General features: G+C 41.1%; 2 protein-coding genes across 3 annotated transcripts in view; one reads left to right on the plus strand and one right to left on the minus strand.

Annotated features, from left to right (window-relative positions):
* Positions 1 to 3,036: 3,036 nt before the first annotated feature.
* On the minus strand, positions 3,037 to 23,016 carry GDE1 (glycerophosphodiester phosphodiesterase 1). 2 transcript variants are annotated; one of them, XM_063700014.1, is made up of 6 exons: positions 22,628 to 23,016; positions 17,964 to 18,139; positions 11,828 to 11,933; positions 8,670 to 8,762; positions 5,545 to 5,756; positions 3,037 to 4,280 (listed from the first exon to the last, which is right to left on the minus strand). In XM_063700014.1, exons 1-6 carry the CDS (start codon positions 22,886 to 22,888, stop codon positions 4,133 to 4,135), a joined length of 996 nt encoding a protein of 331 aa, XP_063556084.1. In that variant the 5' UTR covers positions 22,889 to 23,016; the 3' UTR covers positions 3,037 to 4,132. The 2 variants fall into 2 exon arrangements, with proteins under 2 accessions (XP_063556084.1, XP_063556085.1); XM_063700015.1 differs by having other exon boundaries at positions 17,964 to 18,135; positions 22,628 to 22,761.
* CCP110 (centriolar coiled-coil protein 110) overlaps positions 22,562 to 23,700 on the plus strand; it is a 31,759-nt gene continuing 30,620 nt past the window's right edge. Inside the window, exon 1 of the mRNA XM_063700004.1 lies at positions 22,562 to 23,165. The gene's annotated coding sequence lies outside the window, so the exon portion shown is untranslated. The remainder of the gene's footprint in view (positions 23,166 to 23,700) is intronic.

Raw genomic sequence — 23,700 nt, forward strand, 5'->3', positions numbered from 1 at the left:
GCACCCAACCAGTGCTGTCATTTATTCCCTTTTTTTTTATTTTTAAGAGATAAGGCTGGGCTGTGTTGCCAGCTTTGACTCAAACTCCTAGGTCAAGCAGTCCTCCCACTTCAGCCTGCCAAGTAGCTGGGACTACAGGCACACGCCACTGCACTTGACCACGCACTTTTTCATTCACTTATTTTTTTCATTAATTCACTTCATCGGAGGAATTAATTTCTTTTGGTGTCATGTTTGGTAACAGTTGTATGTAGTGTTCATCCATCCATTCATCCATCCTTTCATTCAACAAATATGGACCAAATAGTGGTGAGCAAGATGGTGAACAATTCATGGTGCTGCCTGTCTAGCAGGTTTAGACATGAATTTAATTCTTAAGCAATAATTAATTACAGTTGTAGTAGGTGCTCTGAAGAAGCACAGGGACTAAGGGAGACTTGTCTGTGGGGTCGGTGCAGGCAACCCATGGAAGTGATTTTATTCCCCTTGGGGTCATCTTAGTGCTGTTTGTGCTTTTTTCTTTGCTTTTTTTTTTTTTTTTTTTTTTTTTTTTTTGAGATGGAGTTGGAGCCTCCCTCTGTCTCCCAGGCTGGAGTGCAGTGGTACAATCTCAGCTCACTGCAACCTCCCCCTCCTGGGTTCAAGTGATTCTCCTGCCTCAGCCTCCCGAGTAGCTGCGATTACGGGAGCGTGCCACCAGGTTCGGCTAATTTTTGTATTTTTAGTAGAGACGGGGTTTCGCCATGTTGGCTGGGCTGCTGTTGAATTCCTGACCTCAGATGATCCGCTCGCTTCAGCCTCCCAAAGTGTTGGGATTACAGGCGTGAGCCACTGCGCCCGGCTGCTGCTTGGGCTTCTATAATGAAATCTGAACTCTCTCTGAAAGCATCACTTCTGCTCATTCACCAGATGCTAAGTGCTTCCATCTAGAATGCTTCTGCCTTCACCTCCATCCCTTGTCTCCACTTCAGTGCAGCCCTGCTTCTCCTGGAGGTGTACATGCAGTGGATAGTGGCTCATGCCTGTAATCCCCGCACTTTGGGAGGCTGAGGTGGGCAGATCACCTGAGGTCAGGAGTTCGAGACCAGCCTGGCCAACATGGTAAGACCTTATCTCTACTAAAAATACAAAAATTAGCCGGGCGTGGTGGCATGCGCCTGTAATCCCAGCTACTCAGGAGGCTGAGGCACGAGAATTGCTTGGACCCAGGAGGCGGAGGTTGCAGTGAGCTGAAATCACACCACTGCGCTTCAGCCTGGGTGACAGAGTGAGACTGTCTCAAAAAATAAAGAAAAAAACTACTGTACATGGAAAGCATTTTAAACAGTCTAGGACATGGTAGGCAGTCAATGAATGTTAATTAGCAAGGATTTTACATGCACTCTTTCATTTAATCACCACCACCGCAAGAATACTACCCCTATTTTACAGATAAATTCAGTAACTTACCCAAGGTCATATAGCTGGTAAGTTGCTGAATAGGAATGCAGACTTGGCTTTCTCTGATTCCAAATCCTGTTATTAACCCTATACTAAGCCTTCCAAGGAAGTGCTTAATAGTAGTTATTAATACCTTATTTCATCATTCAAATTCTCCACCTTTTGAGGCCCTGACCATCTTAGCATAGGACCTAAATCCTTAATTTGGCCTGGCTGAATCAAAGGTAAAATGGATTTGGGATAAAGATCAAGAGACAGAGATCTCATGGCTCTCCAGAGATCTTCCCACAACACAAAGGGATATTATTATTATGATGAAATTTTTAAAGACTGGAGTCAAACTCTGTCGCCCAGGCTGTAGTGCAGTGGCACGATCCTAGCTCACTGCAGCCTCAACCTGCTAGGCTCCAGTGATCCTCCCATCTTAGCCCCTATTTGTAAATTTTTTGTAGAGATGGGGTCTCACTATGTTGCCCAGGCTAGTGTTGAACAGCCTGTTGAACAGCTAGTGTTGAACAGAGGTATCTTTTTTTTTTTTTTTTTTTTTTGAGACAGAGGCTTGCTCTCTGGCCTAGGCTGGAGTGCAGTGGTGCAATCTTGGCTCACTGCAACCTCTGACTCCTGGGTTCAAGCAATTCTCCTTGCTTCAGCCTCCTGAATAGCTGGGATTACAGGCATGTGCCACCATGCCCAACTAATGTTTGTATTTTTAGTAGAGACGGGGTTTCCCCATCATGGCCAGGCTGGTCTCAAACTCCTGGCCTCAAGTGATCCACCCACCTCAGCCTCCCAAAGTGCTGGGATTACAGGTATGAGCCATCGGGCCTGGCCTGATGTATCTTCTTTGGTCACTTTTTCCTCCTCCTTTCACTGTAGTCATAACGTGGCACGGAAGTACATGCAGTTTAGACATTTGTTCCACTCAATGAACAAATCTTTCTTTGTTGTTCATTTTTAAATTCAAGACAATTTTTTTGCAAATGCTGATTCAAAACATACCAAGCCCCATCTATCATGCCTATGCCAATACAATCTGTCACAGAAAAGTTTGCTTCTCATTGTCACATAGCTGTGGGGACTGGTGGCCTTCTAAAATCACTGTCCAGCTGCTGCAAGTGTGAGGCCAGCAACCCACGGCAGGGATGCAGGAGGGAAGCCATGGCTAAGCTGTGGGCCTGGACAAAGGCCACAGATGGGGTTGAAAGGTGAGAAGCGGTAAGCTAGAGGAGACAGACGGCGTTGCCATTAAAAACAATTCAACTTCATTTTAATGTTGCTACTTAAGTTCACAATAAAATCCCTGGAAGTTCAAATTGGAAAGAACAGTTGGGGTCATGGGCTCAACAATATAAAGGCAGATTCAGTGAGGGGTAAGGGCAGTGGCTCTGGGGGCAGACTGACCTAGATTTGAATGCCAGTTGTACCAGACTCAAGACACCTTGGGTAAGTGGTTTTATGAAGTACCTCAGTTCTTCATCAGTAGAAAGAGTGCTAACACCTCCATAAGACTTTTGTATGGATTGAGTAAGATAATGCATGTTAAACCACTTGTATAGTTTCTGGCTAACTGTAAACAAGAAGTTCTAGAAGTTCTAGTTATCTTTTTTTTTTTTTTTTTTTTTTTTAAGAGTCAGGTTCTCACTGTGTCACCAAGGTTGTAGTGCCGTGGTGTAATCATGGCTCATTGCAGCCTTGAACTTCTGGGCTCAAGTGATCCTCCCACCTCAACCTCCTGAGTAGCTGGGAATACAGGCATGCACCACCATGCCTAATTTTTTAGAGATGGGGTCTTGCTATATTGCCCAGTCTGGCCTCCAAGTAATCCTCCTGCCTCAGCTTTCTGAATTGCTGGGATTATCGGCATAAGCCACTGTGCCCAGCTAAGCTGTGACTTTTGAGGCAACCCCTTCCCTTCCACAGAGTTTAGTTTCCTCATTTGTAAAATGAGGACAAACCTAGATATTTTTGGAAGTTTCTTCCAGTTCTAATTGCCTATGATCAGATCACATCTGTTGCAGAGCTTCCTAAAAAGCCTGGAAAAGTGCAACTCTGCCCCCTGGTGGTTTGCAGCTCTCTATTCAAGATGCTATAAATCCCTCATTGGCTTCAAGACCTCCCTACCATTTTGGTTGCTGTACACTGACGCCTCACTGGATTGCATGGTGGCTTCCCCAAATTCCGTATGCCTTAGGATATGATGCTTGGCACACAGTTTTCCTTTAGTGCTCCTTTTAATAATTTTATTAGTATGGCCACAAGTTTGATGTCTACAGTACATGTTAACATAGCTGAGTACAAATATTTGAAATAAGTGTGGCAAGTTTTAAAATGTCAACTCTGAGTTATCATGCATGTCCCATGCATTTACATCTGCATCTGCAAATTGTACAATTCAATCTGTGCTTATCCTCACTGGGTCTCCCTGTGTGCCTCAGCTAGGGCAGGGCAGGGGATCTTGTGCGTTTTTTCAGACCCAGATTTTCAAGAGCAACAGTGTTGAACTCTGGCATGCCATGGTGCATGGTGGCAACACCGGGTTTAGCTTTGGTTCAGGTAAAAATGCAATGACCAACTATTGCATTTGTGTGAGTCACCTGATTCCCCAGGGCCTGGGCTAGCACAAAGGGTATTTTGATATCCCTGTATGAGGCCCCTGGCAGTTTCTGAACCCCTTTTGTCCCACCGTGAAAGTCTAGAAGTGAGGTTCGCAGTCTTCTACCATGCTGTCAGTGATATAGCTGGAACCAAGATGGGATTCGTAGTAACTCTTTTCATCAAAGGTATTAACAGTCCAACCAACAACCTGGATTCCTTTAGCTGACCACTTCTTCAAGTAGGCCCTGGGGAAAGAGGAAAGCCAATCCTGTTAGAATAATAAGCAGCTGTCTCAGGAATCTATAATGGCCAGTAAGTATGGTGTTCACTGCATACCAATAGTGCCCAGAGAATGCCTCCTAACTGGCCTCTGCACTGTGATCAGAGGGACTGTTCCAAAACCCAGGATGCCATGAACCTCCTCTACACTGTCCCAGCTTAAAACATTTCAGTAGCTCACTAATGATCGCCACCCCTAACTGTCCTTGGCACAGCCACTGAAGGTGTGCCTGACCTGGCCCCGACCTGTCTCCTTGGCTTCATCTCACACCACATTCCTCCTTTCTTTTCTGTGCTGATTAATTTTAAATTAATTGAAAGAATATTAATTTTCTTTCACTTCCTAGAAAGAACCATGCTCCTTCCTGCCAGACCACATTACATGTATTTTTCTCTCTGATCTGGATTCCTCCCAATTCCCACTCACCCTTCAGATCTTAGCTTAACTGTCACTTCCTTGGGGATGCTGTTTCTGACAACCCAGACCAGATCAGATTATAGTCCATACACAGTTTTCTCTGACATAGCCTGTATCTTAGTTTTAACTTTATATTGATTGGATTTTTATTTGATTAGCATCTCTCACTCTCCCACTTGGCTATAGATGTCACGAGGGCAGAGATCATGGCTTTGATTCTTTACCCATTGCATCTTCAGCTTCTCAACATGGAACCTTGCAATAGTGTAGGCACTTATCAAATATTTATTGAACTGAATCATGTATGTCTGAAATAATACTAGACCTACAACTCTAATTAGCTGAAATATACAGATATAGAATTGCCAAAGAAATGATTCCGAGATCGCTAGCAGGTTAGGAAATGGAAATTTTATGGGGAGAGGTAGGGGAGTGCCTATAACATAAGATGGTAGTGGGGAGGCTGGTGCCCACAGGATGTCTTCACTGTGGTTCTGCCCAGGATCCTGTGTTGGCTTTCAAAAAAACCAGTCACAGAAATAAAATCCCTTGCTCAGCATAGTTTCGCAGGTTCATTTTTTTTTCTTCAAAATACACTAAAAAACCGAAAATATGTGATCGACTTGGTCTGAAAACAGTGAAATATGCCTGAACTCTTCCCACCTAAGAAGCGAAATTGGCAATCCAATTTAGAGGCATGGTAAGCTTTGCAGGTCAGAACCAATTCAGGTTGTCTACTCTGTTAATCCTTCCTTTCAAATAAGAGCATTCAGGATGTCTGTCTGGGTAAAATAAAAAACCTTCCAACTTACGGGGATATAAAATCCTTTTGCATGAGGAAAGCTGAAATTCCACACAGGTACCACAAGATATTATGCATGCTCCAATCGAGCAAAATGTCCATCATAACAAATATAAAATGTTTCCAGAAAGTATCATAGCGTGGTTTCCCATCTCCTGTATGGCTTAGGCTCCAAGGTCTGTGAGTTAATGCTGTTATTACATCCCGATCTGTTTGTCTCATCTGAAAAGGAATTTGGGGAAGTAAAATAATGATCATATGTAAAGTTGAATACTTATTAGTTTAGATTTAGCCAATGTGCTCAATCAGATGAGGTGGTCATGGTTGGTACCCTGGCCCGGTATCTACTAAATAAGTTCTCAATCATAAACCCTTTGAGAAAATAATGTGAAGAATGTAAAGCACTAATATGCAGCACATATGAGAACTTTTTTTTCCCCAATCCTTAAAAACTGCAATCCTATCTTTAAAATGGAAAAACTAAAACTTCAGGATCAAATTTTAATAATGTCATGAGAATAAACTTTTAATTGGCTATCGACTTAAATCCTGGCCGGAGATAATTAATTAGAACTCAATGAGGATGGAACCAAGGTCAGTTCAAGATGGGCTGTTTAGTTTTGACCCTTTCCAGAGCAAATGGCTGAAGAGTTGTAGGGGTGAGGAGGGGGATGGGGAAGTGAGGTGGGAAGGGAGAGAAGGCATTGTGACGAGAGAATGGGAGAGGACAACAGAGAAATGGAGAGATGTGGATGGAGTTCCTTTAGTCTCTGCTCTTGTGCTCCTCTGGGGGAATGTCTTATACGTTTTAAAGGACTCTGTGGTCAAGGAAGTTTGGGAAACACTGTTCCAAATGTCTGCAAGCCCCATGACCCTATTCAACTCCATGACAGCTTCTATTGATAGGCTCTATCCTCACTGTAAAAATTTTCAATGTATGCTCTGTTGGTCACTGGTAAAGAATGCTATGGAACCAGCTTGTTATTTTGGAAACTGGTAAATAAAAGGAAAGATAAAGCATTTATTCTGCCTATTTGGTAACTAAATAGTAGAGGAGGAAAAGTTTCTTTTTACAGATCTATTTCAGCTAATGCAAGAAGTAATAGAATTAAAATATCAACATTTTGTAGCTCCCTAGAAAATGGACAGATCTGGCCAATGAGCATCAATAGCAGCCAAAAACAACAGGAGTCAACCAGATGTCAAGTGCCTCCTGACGGAAAAACACCCTCATCTCTAGAGTTATCTTGCCAAGAATAACCAACCCTAACCTCATCAAGGCAAGCTTCCAGCTCTCGCTACCAGTTTATAGAAAATAAAGAGAAAAAAATATTAAACCATATCATGGCATAATCAGCAAAATTTGGACTTGGGTAAACTCTACAAAACAATAATCTGGTTTCTTCAGTAAATACAAAACAAGGACCCCCCCAAAACAAACAAACAAAAAAAACAGAGAGAGAGAGACAGAACCTGCAAGTTTTAAGATTTACAGTTGCCGACAGGGCACAGTGGCTCACACCTGTAATCATTTTGGGAGGCCGAGGCAGGCAGATCACCTGAGGTCAGGAGCTCGAGACCAGCCTGGCCAACATGGCAAAACCCCATCTCTTTTTTTTTTTTTTTTTTTTGAGACGGAGTCTCGCTCTGTCGCCCAGGCTGGAGTGCAGTGGTGCAATCTCGGCTCACTGCAAGCTCCGCCTCCCGGGTTCACGCCATTCTCCTGCCTCAGCCTCCCGAGTAGCTGGGACTATAGGCGCCCGCCACTGCGCCCGGCTAATTTTTTGTATTTTTAGTAGAGATGGGGTTTCACCGTGGTCTCGATCTCCTGACCTCGTGATCCGCCCACCTCGGCCTCCCAAAGTGCTGGGATTACAGGCGTGAGCCACCGCGCCCGGCCCCCATCTCTACTAAAATACAAAAAAAATTAGCCAGGCATGGTGGTGTGTGTTTGTAATCCCAGCTACTCAGGAGGCTGAGGCAAGAGAATTGCTTGAACCCGGGAGGCAGAGGTTGCGATGAGCCGAGATCATACCACTGGGCAACAGAGCAAGACTCTGTCTCAAAAACAAACAAACAAAAAAAGATTTACGATTGTAACACGCCGATCTTACTTGGGTCCTATTCAAATGAGCAATTTATGAAAAACAACCATTTATGACATTTCCGAGACAAGTCAAAATTTATACACTGGATATTTGATGATATGAAGAATTTACTGTTAATAATTTTTAGATGGGACAATGGCATTGTGGCTATGTTTTTAAAAAGGCATCACTAGGCTGGTTACAGTGGCTCATGCCTGTAATCCCAGCACTTTGAGAAGCTGAGGTGGAAGGATTGCTTGAGCTTAGGAGTTGGAGAACTGCCTGGGTAATACAGGGAGACCCTGTCTCTACAAAAAATAAAAATAAAAAATTAGCTGGGCGTGGTGACGTGCGCCTGTGGTCCCAGCTACTTGGAAGGCTGAGGCAGGAGGATCATTTAAGCCTGGAAGGTCAAGAGTGCAGTGAGCTGTGATCACACCACTGCACTCCAGCCTGGGAAACTGAGGGAGAACCCGTCTTTTAAAATAAATAAATAAATAAATAAATAAATAAATAAATAAATAAATAAATAAAAATAAAAATAAAATGGCATCACTTTTTAAAGATTCTTAATGCAATTTTATGGATGGAATAAGATTTGCTTCAAAATAACACTGGGGAGGATCAATGGGGTTATGGGTGAAATGAGCTGGATCACGGTTAAAGGGGGGGTACACTACTACTCTATTTTATGCATGTTTTAGATTCTCCATAATTAAGAATTTATTTTATGAAGGTATGTTCTGCTGTTAGTTGGTGAGAAGTAGGGGCTACATAATTCTTTTCTGTTGTGAGAATTTTACCACAGTAATCTGAGTGAGCCTATAAACAACATAAAAGAAGGGGCAAAAGAGGAATAATGGCATTCTGTAAGGGGTATGAGTACATTCCCCTTCTGGAATTTCTCTGGTTAATTTAAAAGAGGAGCTTCTCAACTGTGACCCTGATGCAGTTCAATTTAATAGGCATCTATCCTGTGCTTATGCAGCCCATTGCAATTATCTACACCAGCTCACCTAATATGTACAAGAAAAATCCCGAATGTTACCTTGTAGATAACTTCTGGCAAGAAAGAACAGACCACACTATTATTGTACAGTTGAGGAAATTCCATATACATTTTCTTTAGAGCCTCAGTAGCCTGTAAAATAAAGAGATTCATATATTTAAAATTGATTAAAATGTGATAGATAGCCCCAGCCAATAACTATCACATATTAAGTACAACCCTATGGAATAAAACAGGTTTACTAGAAATGGAGGTACTGAAAGTATTGGTAGAGTCTATTATCCACTGGGATGCATTTTAAACTCACACCAGCAGCAAACAAGGAAGAAGGTGGAGTACTGCTGCTTTACTCCCTCTGAGGGCCTCACCCCTTTTGGAATACTTTTGAAAAGTGTGGTAAGCCATAGGTCAGATGAGGCCAGAGGCAAAATTTTCCTTGCCTTATACCCTAGTTTAGCCACTATGAAAAGTCCTTTCATACCCACAGCTCTATCACTCTGTGTCTTTTCTAAATGAAACATGAGCCAGCCAGTCTGGGAACTACAGAGGGTAGATTTCTCAGTCCAGGGGACTGAGAGGACGCATTACCCATCACCAATATGGAGGGAGAAGCAATGGGGCAAGGGTAGGAGGGACTGGGAAGAGTTAAGGGGCTCCCAATTCTTCCCAAGGTGAACAGAAGTTTCTTTTTATAGTAGTCTAGCTACGAAATGAAGAAGACATGATAGAATTTAAGTATTATTTGGTAACCCCTAGTGAAGTGACATCAATAGCAGCTAACAACAAGAAAGTCACCAGCCATGTGGGATGCAATGCTGCTGCTGCATAATTTGTGAAACACTGCTAATTTTTGGAATGTTACACATACCCCTAACCAAATATGATGAGCAAAATGCATTCCCCCACCAAAATAAAAAAGGACACAAATTATCCATGTCATGCCTCCTCTTCGCTAATGCAACTGAAGGCAAGCTATAGAAAGCTTTTTTTTTTTTTTTTTTTTGCTGTTTGAACAAAGACATGCACTGTAAACTCTTCGCATTTACATTATTTAATTCTCACAACAACCTTATGTGGTAACTGCTTTTAGTATCCCCATTTTACCCATGAAGAAACTGAAGCTCATCAAAGTTAAGGTTACCCTGTAGTAAGAGCTCAGTCAAGGACTATTGGAGTCCCAAGCCCATGATTTTGGCCACTGTGCTCTACTAGCTCCACTTTGTTGCCTACACTTGTGCCTTTCTACTACCATCTTGGTGAATTAGGTCACTATGTTCTACCCAGTCTTGGCTGAACACCCATGAGCACCCATTCAGAAAACTCAAATAGCTAGTTTTTTTTTAAAATGTCTACTTCTTTTTAAAAAGTATTCTAAGAGAAGCCAGGCGTGGTGGCTCACACCTGTAATCCCAGCACTTTGGGAGGCCAAGGTGGGCGGATCACTCGAGGCCAGGAGTTTGAGACCAGCCTGGCCAACATGGCAAAACCCCATCTCTACTAAATATACAAAAATTAGCCGGGTGTGATGGCACATGCCTCTAATCTCAGCTGCTTGGGAGGCTGAGGCAGGAGAATTGCTTGAACCCCGGAGGCAGAGGTTGCATTGAGCCGAGATCGCACCAATGCACTCCAGCCTAGGTGACAGAGTGAGACTCTGTCTCAAAAAATCTAAGAGAATAAGCATAAAAGTCAGCATACCATGGGTGAAATGTAGGACCTATCAGGGTTCCCAAATGCGGGCTGCAACATCAACAATGAGCACCTGAGGTACTCATTAAAAATACATGTTCCTTGAGCCCACCCTAGACATTTTCAGAATCTCTTCCCTAGGGAGAATGGCCCAGGAATTATATTTTAAAATAGGTCCAGGTGATTCTAACGCAGACCAATTGGAAAACCTAGACGTATACAACTATCAGTTTACTAGAATAATAAATTAGTTACCATTCTCTTCCTTCTTTAAAAATAGGAATTAACTGTAATAAAATTAGAGTGTATACTTAGGCTCCACATTTCAGGTTTTTTTTTTTTTTTTTTGAGACGGAGTCTCTCTCTGTCACCCAGGCTGGAGTACTACTGGCGCAATCTCGGCTCACTGCAACCTCTGTCTCCCCAGTTCAAGCGATTCTCCTGCCTCAGCCTCCCGAGTAGCTGGGATTACAGGTGCCCGCCACCAAGTCCAGCTAATTTTTGTATTTTTAGTGGAGACAGGGGTTTCGCCATGTTGGCCAGGCTGGTCTCAAACTCCTGACCTCAGGTGATCCACCCCCAAAGTGCTGGGATTATAGGTGTGAGCCACCGCACCCGGCCCATTTTGGGTTTTAACAACTGGTTTCAATGATATCATGGGATTAATTAAAAAAAAAAATTGGCATCATCAGAATTCTCAACCAGTAGATGGCCCTTACTGATTATTAATATTGCTAGGGGAAAAATACTCAAGTTGCCCAAATGGGGAAAAAAGTGCTTGCACTTGAAAAGCTGGTTATAAGAGAACAAATGTAATCAGAATCATATCTTCCCACTGATTTTCACTGTAATAATATGTTCTTATGAGTGTAAGTGCAGGCCCTAAAATTTAAGCAAAATTTTATCTAGGAATGTCAAATACATTTGAAGAAAATAAATGATTTTCTGATAAAAGTATAACTGCTAAAATTAATGAATAAAAAACTATACATAAGGGATATAAATTATACAAAGGGATAAATCTATGTAAAAGGTATATGTTCTGTTAACTATTAGAAGCTTTTAATATAGGAATTCTCTTTAAATGCAGTCCATAGTTGTCCATATAAGGCCCTTAACTTTTAAGCTAGATAAAATTGGTCTTGTGTATAACTTCGGAATTCCTTTTTTTCAAGTAACTCAAGGTTACTAGAGTGGTTTTTTTCTAGAAGTGCCTTTTTTACTGTTTACTTAATATCTTTTGTAAATGCTTTATGTAAATAATAGAAACTTGACTCTTCCATTTTGTGCTGGTTTTGTAAAGTTTCCATAAAAGGTTAAAAAGTTCCATAATGCACTGTTTCCTTAAATGATATAGATTCCTGCATTGTACACTTCCATTAAACAATATAATTTATAAAAATAAGTTTTAAAAAGAATAAATAACAGAATATATGTAACTTCGGAAATGACCGTCAATGAAATAAGATGTCTTTTTAACAAAGTGAAGTCCACAATTTAAACTGTACCTTGTTTGCATGGCCTTTGACATCAAAGAAGATTGTGAGGTTATGGTTTAGGCACTCTGCAACAGCTTCCCTCAGGGTAGGGATCTTTTCATCAGGGAAATCATTCCTGTAAGAGAAGAGAAAATACGTTGTAGGAAAAAAGAGAAACAGATAAACTGTATTGCAACAAACATTTTGCATATGTCTCTCAATCAAAAGGAAAGAGTGTTTTCTCCAACTTCCTTTTTTCGACCATAGCAAAGTCCAAAGATACTTTACTTTAAGATTTTTTTTTTTTTTTGAGACGGAGTCTTGCTCTGTTGCCCAGCCTGGAGTGCAGTGGTGCAATCTCAGCTCACTGGAACCACCAACTCCCAGGTTCAAGCAATTCTCCCGCCCCAGCCTCCCGAGTAGCTAGGACTACAGGCGTGTGACACCACGCCTGGCTAATTTTTTGTGTTTTTAGTAGAGGCGGGGTTTCACCATGGTGGCCAGGCTGGTCTTGAACTCCTGACCTCAAGTGATATACCTGCCTTGGCCTCCCAAAGTGCTAGGATTACAGGTGTGAGCCACTGCGCCTGTCCTACTGTAATAATTTGAACCAAATTATAGATATTCTTTTTTCCACATTTTTATTGCTATACACTTAGACATATTTTTGTGATATGCGCATAATGTATAATGATAAAATCAGGGTATTTAGGATGTCCATCACCCCAAATATTTATCATTTCTTTGTGTTAGGAACATCTAAATCTCCTAGCTATTTTGAAATATACAACAGATTGTTAACTATAATCACCCTACTATGTTATTGAACACTAGAATTTATACCTTCTATCGAACTGTATGTTTGTACTCATTAACCAAATTCTCCTTATTCTCCTCTTCCCCCAACCCCATACCCTTCACAGCCTCTGGTAACTATCATTCTCCTCTCTACCTCCATGAGATCAACTTTTTTAGCTCCCATATATGAGTGACAACATGTAATATTTGCCTTTCTGTGCCTGGCTTATCTTATTTCATTTAACATAATACCTTCAGTTCCATCCATGTTGCTGTAAATGACAGGATATCATCCTTTTTTATGGCTAACTACATAGTATTCCATTGAGTATATTTACCACAGTTTCTTTATCCATTCATCCACTGATGAACACTTAGGTTGATTCTGTATCTTGGCTATTGTGAATAGTGTTGCAATAAACATGGGGGTGCAAGTATGCCTTTGATACACTAGTTTCCTTTCTTTTGGATAGATACCAACTAGTGGGATTACTGGATTGTATGGTAGTTCTATATTTTTAGTTTTTTGAGAAACCTCCATACTGTTTTCCATAATGGCTGTACTAATTTACATTCCCACCAACAGAATATGAGAGTTCCTTTTGCTCTGTATCCTCGCCAGCATCTGTTATTTTAAAAATCTTTTAAATAATGGCCATTCTAACTAGATAAGATGGTACTTCATTGTGGTTTTGATTTGCATTTCCCTAATAATTTGTGGTGTTTTTTTCATATGCCTGTTGGCCATTTGTGTGTCCTCTTTTGAAAAATGTTTATTCAAATTAGGATTTGAATAGATGTTTTTAATGGGATTATTATTGTTTTTGCTGTTGAGTTCCTTGTATATTCTGGATATTAGTTACTTGTCTGTTGAATAGTTTGCAAATATTTTCTCCTATTCAACAGGTTTTCTTTTTACTCTGTTGATTATTTCCTTTGCTGTGCAGAAGCTTTTTAGTTTAATATAGTCACATTTGCCTGTTTTTGTTGCCTGTGCTTTTGAGGTCTTAGCCATAAAATCTTTGCCTAGATCAATGTCCCAGAGCTTTTCCCCTGTGTTTTCTTCTAGTAGTTTTATAGTTTCTGGTCTTAAATTTAAACTTTTAATCCATTTTGTGTTGATTTTTTAAATATAGTGAGAGATAGGGGTCTAGTTTCATTATCCTGCATATGGATATCCAGTTTACCCAGTACCAGTTATTGAAGAGAGTTCCTTTCCCCCACTGTAATGTTCTTGGTGCCTTCATGGAAAATCAGTTGGCTGTAAATATATGGATTTATTTCTTGGTTCTCTATTGTATTCCACTGGTCTATGTATCTGTTTTGTGTGTGTGTGTGTCAGTATTTATATCAATACCATGCTGTTTTGGTTACTGTGGCTTTGTAGTATATCTTGAAGTGAGGTAGTGTGATATGTCCAGCTTTGTCCTTTTTGCTCAGTATTGCTTTAGCTATTTGGGCTTCTTTATGGTTCCATATGAATTTTAGGATTGTTGCTTTTCTATTTCTCTGAAGAATGTCTTTGATATTTTGATAGGGATTGCACTGAATTGTAAATTATTTTGAGTAGAATGGTCACTTTAGGAATATTAATTCTTCTGATCCATGAGCATGGGATGTCTTTCCATTTGTGTCCTCTTAAGTTTTCTCATCAGTGTTTTGTAGTTTTCCTTGTAAGAGCTCTTTCACCTCTTTGGTTATATTTATTCCTAGGTATTTTATTGTTTTTTTTGGTAGCTATGTAAATGGGATTACTTTCTTGATTTCTTTTACAGCTAGTTCATTATTTACGTATAGACATGCTACTGATTTTTGTACGTTGATTTTATATCCTGCAATTTTACTAAATTTGTTTATCAGTTTTAACAGTTTTTTGGTGAAGTCTTTAGGTTCTTCTACATACAAAATCATGTTGTCGGCAAAGAGGTACAATCTGACTTCCTCTTTTTCCAATTTGGATGCCTTTTATTTCTTTCTCTTTCCTGATTGCTCTGGCTAGTCAATCATTCCATATTTAGCAAAATTGATATGAAGGTTGAAAGAATCATGGAGGAAGTAATTAACCATATTATCCAGAGTTTGCTGTACTTGGAACTGATAAAACCTAAAGTATCCAGTAAGTACAGACTAAATGTAATCATAAACTTCCCTTTTATTGCATAAGACTTTCAAACATGCTGTGGTTGCTTTTAACCACAAGTAGGTTGGGCTGTAATTGTGTAAGAAGCAACAAGTAAATGGTTTGCACAAGCACTTTTAGAAAGGTTAAGACAACTGGACCACATGGTGGTGCCCAAGACATTTTTAATTCATATCCTGGTGACAAGTGAGCATTGAAAACCCAAGACTCGTAGATGAGAAGAATTGAAGCACACAGACACCTGAGCACAGAGATTAGAGACTGATGGTCTTTGGTTTCTTATATTGTATAATGGATGTTATTTTTCTGTTTTTTGTTTTGTTTTGTTTTGATTTGTTTTCCTTTTCTGGTAATTCTGTGCTTCTGACACTAGCTATAAATTGGGGTTCCCACCTCCTCCTCCTTGGGTTCAATTAATTTGTTAGAGTGGCTTGCGGAACTCAAACATGTTTACAGGTTTATTATAAAGGATGTTACACAGCATACAGATGAAGACATGCGTAGGGTGAGGTATGGGATAAGGGGCATAGAGCTTCCATGCCCTTTCTGAGTGCTCCATCATTCAGGAACCTCCATGTGTTCAAATACAGATATTCTTGACCAAAGACCAGCAACAACAACAAAAATCATTTAATTTTTAAGAAATCACTGAATTTCTATTGAATTAATAACATTATTAATAACCCTACTCCCCAAAGGGCAGAGTATATGCCACCTTTGGAAAACTCAAAGACTTAATTTTCAGATTGTAATTTCCCTAATAGAATGCTATGCAGGAGGAATTCTTAGGAATACATAAATCTGTTAACTGTATTGTGTATTTATTTAAGTGCAACTGTTTAAAATAAATAATGTTCTAAGACATAATTTTCTGATAAAGAAAATGAAAACTAAGTGCTTGATACAAAAGAAATTAGCTTTTCTCTCATAATAAAATTATTATTTAACTTAATGCTAATTCAACTGCATTATTTCAACTGTAAGATCATGCTTTTAAAAAAGGGTAAGGATAGGCCAGGTACAGTGGGCTCACGCCTGTAATTTCAGCACTTTGGGAAGCTGAGGCAGGCAGATCACCTGAGGTCAGGAGTTCGAGACCAGCCTAGCCAACATGGCGAAACCCCGTTTCTACTAAAAATGCAAAAATTAGCCGGGTGTGGTGGTACGTGCCTGTAATCCCAGCTATTCTGGAGGCTGAGGCAGGAGAATCACTTGAACCCGGGAGGTGGAGGTTGCAGTGAGCCAAGATCATGCCATTGCACTCCAAACTGGGCAACAAGAGTGAAACCCCAACTCAAAAAAAAAAAAAAAAGATAAGGATAATTTAAACATTACAGGCAATTATCCCAGCCATTCTAATCAATTTCTATTCCCTGAGAGTGAAAGATGGGAGACCTGAATTTGTTATTCCTTTGGCTGATCTTAGGTTCCTCCTTATCCTCCTCTCAGGACAAGCATCTCATCACACTGAGCATAATTCTAGAGAAAATATCTATTTTTTCCCACAACATAATCCGTAAACACAAGCCAATTACTTCATTTAGTTTTCAATCATAGAACACACTCTGTTCCAATAGTGGAGCAAAGACTGGTTGTGTTAAAGACACTGAGATAATATGTTGCCTTTGCTGTCTTCTTAAGGGATTTTTTGAAAATCACAATTTTTTTTCCTAGGATGCACAAATTCCAGAGAAATGGACTCAGTGCTCCCTTAAAGGATTTTTAAGGGTAATGATGACCCTAAACATTTTTGCTTTAAGTATTAACTTTCAACCTGACATTTTATTAGCTGCAATGTCATTATAATATTCAAACCAGCCTTTCCCTTGCATAAGCAGAGCAATACAATATCTGATGACACTCAAGAACAATTCTAGCAACTTGGACTCATAATTCTCAAGTGTTACCAATATTCTTTCCTGCCTACAGTATGACTTCCTTCGGCAGACTAATGTTTTTCAGATCCTAGGAAAACAGGTCTGGATCATCTTTTAGGAAAAAGTATAACTTAATTGTTGGGTCAAATACTTAATTTTCCAAGAGAATCGATCATTGTCTGGATAATTGATATTACATGAATAACCAGTGAGCACACACTTTTCAGTACTGCAAAGATGACAAGCAGAGAGGGATTTAAATAACCACATTCCAAAGTACAGTATATTACTCAGCATACCAATTCCAAGGGTGTTTACCGCTGTAAGTGGGGAAGAGGATGTAGGTTCTGTGATCATGTAAGTTTGCGAAAAGCTAAGTTACAAGTAAGAATCAGCTGATGTGGACTGTTTATCCACAACAGAAGTATTCAGAATACACTGTTTGATCTTACTTGAACCCTGTTTTTGCGGAACATCTTGTAAGATTAGCTCTAGTGTATATACTTTGGAAGCTACGTTTACACTCTACCAGGAAGGAATTAAATTAGACACTGAAAGAACTTTTGCTCTTACAGGGTTGAAAGACACTGGGGGCAGCTAAAAACAGCATGATTTGGACTAAAACTTGGGATAGATTCTAGTTTTGGCTTCTTTATGAACTAGTTATTTGCCCTTGAGTAAATAATTTAACTTTTCTGGGACTATATCTAAAAGCAAGATTCATCTAGATCTATAGTATCCTATATGGTAGCCACACATGGCTATTTCAGTTTAAATTTACATTTAAATTAAAAATTCACTTCCTCGTATCACTAGCCACATATCAAGTGCTCAATAGCCACAAGTACCTACCATATTACACAGTGCAGATATAAAATATTTCCATCATTGCAGAAAGTTCTACTGCAAAGTGCTATTCTAGATGATTTCTAGGATACTCTCTATTCCTACAATTCTGTGATTCCTCAGAAGTTTGTTATGAGGATCAGAAGAATTAAATGGGTTAAGTTAAAATGTGATATTATAATGTTACTTGAAGCTTTTAATGAATGTATAATTTGCTTCTTGGTACACCTGAAGGCAAGAAGATTGCCAAGCAATGGCTTTCAGCCTCATGATTCTATGACTAGACAGTATTATCTTGAGAATAATTTAGCCTCAGTGGGAAAGATTAAAAACATAATGCCAAATTTCTGTTGTTCCTGGCACTTGCTCATTACTTAGGAGACCTACATACAGTTCAAAACAAAACAAGACAACTCTCCTGGGGCAGATGTAATTAGAAGGCACCAGTGTCTGTCATTTCCAATAAAAGCTAAAAGATCTGTTTAAGTAACAATAAAGTACTTACATGAGTCTGTGGTTTGCTGCAGGATTCAGCTTCCTAATTTGTTCAAACGTCAAATCACACAATCGACCAGTCCCATCAGTCGTCCTATCTACTGTGTTATCGTGCATTAAGACAGGAATCCCGTCAGAAGTAAACTCAATGTCCAACTCCACGCCTGTTGCTCCATTCTTAGCTGCCTTAACAAAAACATCAACAATATTACTGTCAAATGGCCGCAAACATTATTTTGCATCTAACCACCCAAAAGACCAGCAGGGCTCCTAAGACAGCTGTCCTTTTTGATTCATTTTCCTTCCACTTCCCCCACCAAACAGCAATCCTGATCTGTTTCTGTTTCCTGTGTATATAACCTTACTTCAATTCCTAACTGATGGATTCCTTAAAAACTTTAATTTTCCCACTCTTCTTACTTTCACAGTGGAAGACTAGGAGACTTCAGGAACTTATGTTTTCTCTGGATGTTTAACTATATGGGTCATCAATGGCTTATGAATACTTAGACAATTCCACTGTTTACCTACACTCTTTGTTGGTACAGCAGTTCTGATGATCACCCTACGGTTGTTGATTAGTCAGATATTTCACTACTTTGGCATAAATGAGTCAGGTTTTTGTTGGTTTAATTCCACCCTCTACCACAAAGACACCACGCCTGCTTCTAGGACATATCACATTTTGTTTATGTAAGCAGCACTGGCTGTTGGCCAATAAGTTGTTAAGCTTGATGAGGTAGATTAGAATTTATCTAAAAAGAGAATTTGAACCTTAAATTACACGAGCCATGCTCCTCTGGAGACACACTATTTAATGTTTGCTTCCTTGGCTTCCTCATCACAATAAAGATGTGAAATGCTCATTACGATGAAGATTTCTTTCTTTTTTTTTTTTTTTTTTTGTTCAGGCTAGAGTGCAGTGGCATGATCTCAGTTCACTAAAACCTCCGCCTCCTGGGCGCAAGCCATCCTCCCACCTCAGTCTCCCAAGTAGCCGGGACTACCGGCACGTGCCACCATGCCCAGCTAATTTTTGTATTTTTTGTAGAGACGGGGTTTCACCATGTTGTCCAGGCTGGTCTCGAACTCCTGAGATCAAGCAATCCTCCCGCCTCAGCCTCCCAAAGTGCTGGGATTACAGGTGTGAGCCACTGTGCCCAGCTATGATCAAGATTTTTAATTTTTTAAAAAATATTTTAAGTCATGGTCTATTGCAAACATCTACAGTAAAAAAGATTTAACATATGTGAATATTTTGACCTAATTTCCTCAGTCTCTTTCTGTACTAAAACAAAAACAAAAACTATTATTTATTGAGCCTTTTCTACTTGCCAGGCACTCTTCTAAGTGCTTTAAATGTATTAACTTATTTGATCCTCACAACCCTGAAGCAGGTACTATTAATATTCTCATTTAACAGATAAGAAAACTGAGACAAAGAAAGAGTAGGAAACTTGCCCAGGGCTGCACAAGCTAGGATGCAGTAGAAGTTGCACTCTTATCCGCTTCAGTTTTACTATGAACACTACAGATACAGCTGAAATTCTCCCTTTCATTCTCCTCCTTTCCTCTCCACAGGTAATTACCATCTTAAAGTTGGTGTATATTATTCTCATGTCACTCCCTTACAGGTTTTTATTTAAGTATCCATAAACAACACAGAGCACTGTGCTAGTGAATAGTTTTCAATAAATGTTAGCCATTGTTATTTATTATGTCCTTTTAAACACATCTTTAAAGGTAATATAGTCAAATTTATCAATAACGTCCTTTATGGGTGGAGATTTTTCTGCTTTATTTAAATCTTTTCCTTTTCCCATGTGATACAGATGTACGACTATTTTGGAAAAACACATCACATTTTCCCTCTGCTCTCACAACAATCAACCCCGATGTCTGTGACCAAAAATGTGGGGGTTTTTCCCCACCAATAAGTAGTGGGCACCAGCTGGGTATCCTCCGACTCAATTTTGACACTATTTACCTGGAGATAGTGTCAGATCATAGGTTGAGGGCTTGGTCCCCAAGACTGCACCCCACCCTCCTCCAGACACAAATAGCAAGCTGGGGCCTATGGAACTTCTGACCAATTGGCTTCAAGTCCTCTTAGGTTTATTTTAGTTTTTATTTTTTTAATTCCTCTTAGGTTTTTATGGAAGCTTCATGATGTCAGCATTCCTTCCCCCAGGGTATAGGGTGGGGTCCCTCTCTGAGGAGGGTCTTAAGACTCACAATTTGAAAGACGGAAAGATTCCAGTCCTGCCTTGGGGAAGGCAGGAGGGCAGGAGAGATTCTGTTTTCCAAGGCCTGCTCCTAAGGCCTAGGATGCCTAACAAAATACTGTAGCAAGGGCTGAGAGTTATGAGCCAGGAACCATGGATGAAAACCTATATATGTGTGTATATGTGCATATATATATATACATACACAATACTTAATAGATTACAATATAGTGTAAACATAACTTTTATATGCACTGGGAAACCAAAAAATTTGTGACTCCCTTTATTACTATATTTGCTTTATTGACTATTTACTCAGGTCTGGAACTGAACTTGCAATATCTCCTATATATACTAATATGTGAATTAGAACCAGGGATTCATCTTTTTATCTCAATTACTGGAATAACATAGAAGTACTGGTAAAGCTGGCCAGGCAGTGGCTCATGCCTGTGATCCCAGCACTTTGCCTGTAATCCCAGCACTCTGTAATCCACTGAGGCAGGTGGATCACTTGAGGTCAGGAGTTTGAGACCAGCCTTGGGAACATGGCAAAACACCATCTCTACTAAAAACAAAAAACAAAAATTAGCTGGGAGTGGAGGAGCACGTCTGTAATCTTAGCTACTTGGGAGCCTGAGGCACAAGAATCGCTTCAACCTGGGAGGTGGAAGTTGCAGTGAGTTGAGATCGCCCCACTGCACTCAAACCTGGGTGACAGAGAGAGACCCTGTCTCAAAAATAAATAAATAAATAAACAAATAAAATTATTGGTAAAGTCGAATGTATACATACATATATACACTTCTGACAGTGCTAGAATTTCTGGTAGATTATAAATGAGATATAGAAGGAAAAACTTGATAAATGTGAGTTGAGTGTATTCCAAAAACAGATACACTACTATAAACAGTGGCAAAGGAATGAAATTACACCCACAGTACATTCTCCACATGGGCCAGAGTGCAGCTTTAAAAGTATAAATCTTGGCCGGGCATGGTGGCTCATGCCTGTAACCCCAGCTACTCGGGAGGCTGAGGCAGTAGAATCACTTGAACCTGGGATACAGAGGTTGCAGTGAGCTGGGGTTGTGCCGATGCACTGTAGCCTGGGAGACAGTGAGACTTCGTTTAAAAAAAAAAAGAAAAAAAAAGGAAATGAGGGAGGCCAGGCATGATGGATGGCTCATGCCTGTAATCCTAGTACCTTGGGGGGCCGAGGCAGGTGGATCACTTTGAGGCCAGGAGTTTGAGACCAGTCTGGCCAACACAGCAGAACCCCATCTCTACTAAAAATACAAAAATTAGCTGGGCGTGGTGGCACACGCCTGTAATCCCAGCTACTCCGGAGGCTGAGGCACGAGAATCGGTTGAACACGGGAGGCAGGGGTTGCAGTGCGTGGAGATTGTACCACTGCCCTCCAGCCTGGGTAAAAGAGTGAGACTCTGTAAAGTTAAAAAAAAAAAAAAAAAAAAAAAAAAAAGAAGAAGAAGAAGGAAGGAAGGAGAGAGAGAAAAATAAAAAAGAAGAGAATCAGATATATTTACACAGATGCAAAACTGCCTAATCCACTGAAAAGCCCTCTCTGTAAGCTGTCATTATTATGAAGCCAGGAGAATGCCAAGAGCTGGGAGGTATCAAAAGTTTCAGGAGTTCCTTGTGAAAAGGAGGGGGCAGAAACTGATGTGAGTCCAGCTGCCAGGGTTGTGCGAGTGCGAATGTGTGTGTCTGGGGAAAAGGTGATAAGGAAATGACTCAAGAGATTTCGAAGACAAGCAAACGTATGTCTTGTGAAGGGTGATCTATTTAGACTAACCTCAATTACTGACCAAGACCCTATTTGACCTGACCCATTTTCTACTTCATTCACACACCAGTCTTTGTTCTGTTCCTTGAAGTCAGGCCAAACACTGCCTCTTCTGTTACCTGAACACCTCTATATTATTTCCATCTCAGGACCTTCTGCACCTGCCTGGCTCCTTATAATTCCGGTTTCTGTTCAAATGTTGCTTCTTCGGAGACGATTTCTCTTGACTATTCCATCTAAATAAAATAGCGTAACTCTTTCCTTCGAGTTCCCCCGATTTCTTCATTGCACCTTTCACTCTCTTAAAGTTATCTCATTTATGTGTTTACTTGTTTAAGGCTTGCCTCCCCCACTCCGATGTACACTCTGTAAACCAGGGACACTTTTGACCTTGTTCCTGGCTGTATGTAACCTCAGCGTCAGGCGCACAGAAACTATATACATATCTGCTGTCTTCTGTAAATATAAAACCTCAAGTCCGGAGATCCCTAGACACTGGGAGGGATCAAGGGCCGGGAGTGTGCCTTGTGGACGAATGAGGAAGTGGGAAGGCCGTCCTGAGAAGATCGGGGAACCCTGGGAAGGAAAAGTAGAAGTCCGAGCTCTCGGGAGGACCGAGGGGCGCGAACGTGGGGGTCTCACCTGCCGAATGGCCGCCAGCGTGTTCTCGGGCGCGTCGTGGCTGCCGCCACGGTGGGCGATGGCAGAAATGCGGTCCCGGGGCTTGAGCACCTGCAGGGCCCTGCAAGAGGGCACCGGCTCAAAGCTGAAGACGCGCAGTAGAACGAAGAGGCTGCCGGTGAGGAGGCAGGCATTGACCGGGCTCCGCGTCACCAGCAGCAGCACTAGCAGCAGGAAGGAGAAAGGGCCCAGGAGGCCGCCCTGGTCCTCCCACAGCCACATGCCGGCGCCCGCACCGGCACGGACGGGAGTCCCGGACCCGCCGGGCTCCTGGGGCAGTAGAACGAGAAGCGAGGGAGAAGGTCCAAGGCACCGGCAGCAGCAGGAACCCTCTGAGGGAACCAGCGCCGCACAATGGCGGCAGCGGACACATCCAGAGAGGGAGTCGGCCGCCCAGCCAATCAGGGATCGGGATTCGCAGCGCCAGCGGGCGGAGCCGCTCCATGGCAACGGGGGAGGGCCCAGGCCCCAGGCCCCAGGCTCACGTTCCAAACCTAAGGTGGGTTAGGGTTTTCCGAGGTCTGAACTTCAACCTGGGCGTTCAGACTCCTAGGCGAGAAAAGGAGGGATAAGAACCGTCCTAAAGCTGTAGGACTGGAAGGGATTTTAGTGACTCCTTTTTCTGCCCTTGAGGAAACTGAATTCCAGGGAACCTGGAGAGGCAGGATGCTGAGACTATCAATTCAATTCAATTCAATTCAGTTCAGTTCAGTTCAATTCAAGATGTGCCAAATACCGGTCCAGGTGCTCCGGACACAGTTGAACAGGACCTACAGGGTTTTTGCTCTTATGGGATTCACATTCTTTGGGAGGAAATAAAAGTTAGCAAGTACACCTAACGTTTACAGAGCACTTACCATGTCCCAGGTACTTGGCGAGCAAACACTTTATATGCTTATCTCATTCTCAATACAGCCTAACAGTTACTATCAGGAGACTGATTTCAATCGACTTTATTTTCCAGATTCTGGGGGACTGGAAGAGCCTAGCAAAGAAGGCACAATCGGATTATAAAACTGGAAGGGGTTTTAAGG

The sequence above is a fragment of the Gorilla gorilla genome, chromosome 18 (genome assembly GCF_029281585.2).
Source record: "Gorilla gorilla gorilla isolate KB3781 chromosome 18, NHGRI_mGorGor1-v2.1_pri, whole genome shotgun sequence".
NCBI classification, from domain to species: domain Eukaryota; kingdom Metazoa; phylum Chordata; class Mammalia; order Primates; family Hominidae; genus Gorilla; species Gorilla gorilla.

Coding starts and splice junctions, on each gene's coding strand:
- GDE1 (XM_063700014.1), bottom strand. CDS start 22,888: ATGTGGCTGTGGGAGGACCAGGGCGGCCTCCTGGGCCCTTTCTCCTTC. Junction 18,140..22,627: donor CGCTGGCGGCCATTCGGCAG/GTGAGACCCCCA, acceptor GTTTTTGTTAAG/GCAGCTAAGAATGGAGCAAC. Junction 8,763..11,827: donor TCAAAGGCCATGCAAACAAG/GTACAGTTTAAA, acceptor TTTATTTTACAG/GCTACTGAGGCTCTAAAGAA.